The sequence below is a fragment of the Acanthochromis polyacanthus genome, chromosome 11 (genome assembly GCF_021347895.1).
Source record: "Acanthochromis polyacanthus isolate Apoly-LR-REF ecotype Palm Island chromosome 11, KAUST_Apoly_ChrSc, whole genome shotgun sequence".
Lineage (NCBI taxonomy): Eukaryota > Metazoa > Chordata > Actinopteri > Pomacentridae > Acanthochromis > Acanthochromis polyacanthus.
The window spans coordinates 19,729,773-19,734,895 of record NC_067123.1 but is presented as its reverse complement, the minus strand read 5'-3'; the positions used below and the strand labels follow the sequence as shown (position 1 = coordinate 19,734,895).

Below are 5,123 nucleotides of genomic sequence, written 5' to 3'. Positions count from 1 at the left end.
GGAAAATGACACTGTTTTGATAAGTACATGGTAAAACACGGGAAACTACAGTGTAAGACTCCAGGACTTACACTGTAAGACACCAGCGTTAGTACCCCATAAGAGTCCGCACAATGTCATGCTACATTTATGAGAGTTACACCCACAATTAAGGAAACTACGCATTAAAACACGTCAAACTACAGTATAAGACACCAGCGTTAGTACCCCATAAGAGTCCGCAAAATGTCATGCTACATTTATGAGAGTTACCTCCACAGTTGAGGAAACTACACATTAAGACACGTCAAACTACACTGTAAGACAACAGCACTTACACTGTCAGACACAAGTGTAAGTACTCCTCAGGTTGCGCGAAATGACATGTACATGTCTGACAGTTACCTTCAAAATTGAGGAAACTACACTGTAAGAGACGGGAAACGACTCTGTAAAACACGGGCCGTGTTATAAAGTGCTACCGATATTTCAATCTGATTCTCTATTTTGGGTGTGTCACACCACATCTCCTTTATGACTGGTTGAATTGCAGTGACAATGCAAAAGCAAAGGTAGGTTGTTAAACCGGTTTACTTTTGATTCTCATCTAAATTTTCATGCTTTTACCTTAAATTCTCTCGACTTCAGTGAGTTCAAGAAGAAACTTGTCTCTTTACAGATTGAATCTTCTAACAAGAAATCAATTAATTTTACGGTTGGTAAGAAATTCAGTTTCATACAAAGGGGATTTTGTGAGTGTGATGAGCTAAAAAATCATCTGTGTATCATTTGTATAATGTCAGATAAGGTTGAGGTTAAAAACTCAACACTACATGTGTCGAAAAAAAGTTCTTCCTCATCACCAGTGTTTGTTGTTAAGCACATATGCAAGAACCACACCTCTCCTCCCCTTTGCCACTGATGTGTCATCATCACAGAAAACCTTCAAATAAGAAGTTGCAGCCAGTTGTCTGGAAGTCAAACTGTCAGACAGTTATCATCCTCTGATACTGATAGAAAACATTTGCACATTCATGATTTTTTTTTTTCCAGAACTTGATTGATTCTCATTTAAGGTAAGATCAATTAAATAAACATTTCCACATTTAAAGTGATGTTTCTTGTTTAAAAAGTACGATTATTACTTTATTTGATTTCAATTTGAAAAATGTATGATCAGTTTATTTGTGACTGAGTAGGAATATGTCCCACAGGAATCAAGTGAACACTGTAGCCAATAATAAAACTATTAATAACAATAATAATCATCATCAATTATCTCTAATTATTATTGTTGTTGTTTTTATTCTTCATTAAGTTAATATTATGAATCCACGACTCAGCTCTCTCACTCCTTTTGCTGAGTATGGCTATGAATAAATGGTGACAGTGTTTATTTATTCATAACTGTAGACTTACTTGTGCATTTCACCACACACTTTGTCCACAGACTGGACCTGTTTTCCAGTCACAAGTGTCAACAAATCCAAGATGAAGTCCAAATTTAAGGTGTTTATTTTACTGCTGTTTCTCACCGGGGTTAGTCTGTTCATAAGAACCCACTTCAACTTAACTGTCTGGTTCCACTCTCTACAACAAAGCCCATGTGCTTGTGAGAAGTGTTTATCAGAAGATAAGCTGTTGCTCATGCAAAGTTTCACCAGTTCTGTGGACCCATTTTTGTCTGTGAACTACAACCTGTCAGAGGATGCCTTCAACTGGTGGAAGGTAAGTCACTCACCTGCCAATAAAAATCATCCTGCAGTTATCAGATGAGAATCTGAAACCTGTTTTCCACCAAGGCAGGTTGTTTTATACCCAGCCAGTGTATAATTTTAAAGCAGTCCTTCGACAGCCAAACAGCTGGTTCTCTGTCAGGATATATATATATATATCCCTTTTCCTTTCCTCCCAAAATCTACACTGGAACTTGGTAGACTGACTGCAAGAATCTGAGCTTGTCACTGCTTTCTTCCTTATGAGCCAAACTGTCCCTACCTGCTGTGTTAAGTGAAAATGTAAAACACTGCACTTGTTCTATTTTTTTTATTCATATATACATATATGACAATGCATGATTATTTGTCGTGGCAAAGACACGTGGGTTTCAATGATCCCATTACAGAAAATTCAGAAACTCAGGATTGCCATTTGCAGCAGTGTTTATAAATGTTGGCTGAATTCTAATTAAAGATCAAGAAAATCTTTTTGTCTTGGGAAAGACAAACCTTCTCTTTGTACTGTGGTCCTCAGCGAAAGTTCAATGAAGACACCAGTCTTTGAACAGATATGCAATGCCATAATGATGTGACTCCATAAAGACTCTGATTTGACTCATTCTCATACATATGGATGAGGAGGGACATGGTCCACCTCCGAGTAGGCGAGAAGGTGTATTTTCCGCACAGAGCGTCTAACCTGTGGAAAAGCAGCAGGCTCCTAGACTGTTCGCAAGTTAAACCAGCTTCAGAACTCGCAACTGATTCTCATTGGTAAAAGAGAAGTAGAAATACAAATGTTCTTGTATGCCTGTTTGCTCACAAAATGCAAATGATAACTGGTTTAACAACAGAGTATGTCTGGTATTTCTGTCAGCGCTTACAGAATGAAAGGCGCAGCTTCAGCACCTATAAAACAACAGTAGAGAGGCTGTTTCAGATGTTCCCACCAACTCCAGATCTAAGAGAACCCAGCCCTGACTGCTGCAGGACTTGTGCTGTGGTGGGAAATTCTGTTAATTTAAAGCGATCACACTACGGACCTCTGATAGATTTCCATGATGTCGTCATAAGGTAAATATTAAGCTCAGAGAACTCTTCTTTAGTCATCAACTATTTTTTTAAAAAGTGACATAAGAAGTATTCTGGTGTGTACTTCTTAGAATGAACTTTGGTCGTATCAACGGCTATGAGGAAGATGTTGGGACCAGAACAACTCATCGTGTCATGTATCCAGAGAGTGCCGTGGATTTAGACAACACCACTCATCTTGTGCTGTTTCCATTCAAGATACAGGATCTTGAGTGGCTCATCATGGCCTTCACAACAGGATTTACTGGAAAGTGAGTCATATTCTTATTCACTACATGCATATGATTTTTCCCCATTTCTATGAAGATGTGTTCAGTGTAATCTAACAAACAGGCATTAATGAATGAAAGCAAATCATCAAGACCCCACTCCACTTTTCTGAAGTTGACGGCCGACATTTAGTTTCATATTCCTCAAGGCTTACTACTACATGTGAAAACATAACCATTTCATTGTAAATATGATTTCTATTGTTCATACAAAGGCTTCTACACCAAAAGCTGCAACTGCATTATCATATGAGATCATGGAAGATTTGGATAGACAAGGTTATTCAGGGAAAAATAAATAAAATGAAACAGAAAAACAGACAACACAACACAACCTTAAACATAAAGATACTGAAATCACCAAGAAAATTGCCAAGGGTTCATAGAGTTAATGAATGAAGTGAAATCTCGTAACCTACTTCAAATGTCTCCTGAGGTGTGTTTTCATATTGTGAGTTTTTAGCTTTCTTTTGGATTGCTCACAACATTAGTCTATCAAGTAGTTCATTTGATTTTGTCATTTCATGCTGTTTCTAGATCATATGCGGCAGTAAAATCCAAGGTTCAAGCTAACAAGGATTTGGTGAGTATTATGTTCACTGCATTCAGCAGTGAGCTGTCTGCAAAAGTAATGATAGATAAAAAAATAAGTTGAAACATTAATTCAGATTCCTAACAGGTAATGGTGGTCAATCCAGCCTTCATGAGGTATGTTCATGACATCTGGCTGGATAAAAAGGGCGAGTATCCATCCACTGGCTTTATGGCTTTGGTTCTTGCGCTGCACATCTGTGATCAGGTAAGTTCATTTCTAATTTCTCTTCATTGTGAAGTCTACAAAGTTGTCAGTTTCTGTATAAGTGCTCAAAAATAAGCAACAAGATATGTTTGTGATCGTCTTCCTGATGTGACCGACATGAGGCTTATCTGACTGCCTATTCTTATTCAAGATGATAGGCTGCTTGATAGGCAGTTTCATATGAATGCTATGACTCATCCACGTCACTGTTGTATGTGTAGTTTGATTACAGAAGTGAAATGTTAAATATTCATAAAATAGGTGTGTCCTACATAATGCAGCAGATTTGTTAGTTATTGTATGTTCATTTTTGTGTTCCAAGGTCCGTGTGTTTGGTTTTGGTGCAGACAGTGATGGAAACTGGAGCCATTACTGGGAGAAGCTTAAAAATAAAAAGTTACGAACTGGACAGCATCCTGGACAGCATGAGTATCACATTATCCAGCAGTTGGCTGAGGAACAAAAAATCCATTTTTTTACAGGGCACTGATCTTTTATCATTTAAAGTTAAAGATACAACTGATTCTATTGAGACTATAGGAACTGATTCGGTGAAATGAACGAATATTACTGTCAATCCTGTACAAAGAAAGGCACATGTGCTAAGCTGCTGCGCTAAAATTTTTCCATGTGCTTTTATTGTTTGTGTTGTTCCTCTCTATTACAGAGAAAAAAAATACAAATATTTTCTTTTTATTATCTTCTTTAATGATTGTCCAAGTTGTTTTCTCCTGACAAGATCTTTGCTTGTGTTGTATCTACTCTCAGATGTACGTTGCTTTGGAAATCAGCGTCTGTAAATGAAATTATAGAATCAATGTGTAAGTGAAAATTTTTTTAAAACGGGAGGAGGTCGGGGTCATGGTAGTGGTGAACTGAATTATAACAAAAGGTGACTTGTATGATAACTAAAAACAAAGGCACTGTATTTAACTTGTGTGATATGACCTCTGTGGAAATGTTCTGTCTGCACAAATAAATGAAAACAAAAATGGAATTAAGCTCAATTGCAAGATTGTCTAAACATAGCTCTTTCTTCTGAAAACAGTGCTCTGGAAGTACATTAAAATGTTATGTCAATAAAATAGATTTATTTTTTCCTGAAACACACTAAGAACAGCAAATGTTCAGTTCCACATTTCTCCATTACCGTCTGCAGTCTTTGTCAAAAGGTCAGATTGCTCAGGAAAAGTCAAGATTTTACTAACAAAGATGTGTTCAGTGAAAGTTCATGCAGGTTTCATGCTGTAAAGTTCTTAACTGATC

General features: G+C 37.1%; 1 protein-coding gene across 1 annotated transcript; it reads left to right on the top strand.

The window, feature by feature from the left end:
- The first annotated feature begins 1,470 nt into the window (after window positions 1-1,470).
- Window positions 1,471-4,907, top strand: LOC127536030 (CMP-N-acetylneuraminate-beta-galactosamide-alpha-2,3-sialyltransferase 1-like). Its single transcript, XM_051955233.1, has 6 exons — window positions 1,471-1,707; window positions 2,575-2,771; window positions 2,861-3,040; window positions 3,596-3,641; window positions 3,738-3,857; window positions 4,180-4,907. Exons 1-6 carry the CDS (start codon window positions 1,471-1,473, stop codon window positions 4,345-4,347), a joined length of 948 nt encoding a protein of 315 aa, XP_051811193.1. The 3' UTR covers window positions 4,348-4,907.
- The last annotated feature ends 216 nt before the right edge of the window (window positions 4,908-5,123 follow it).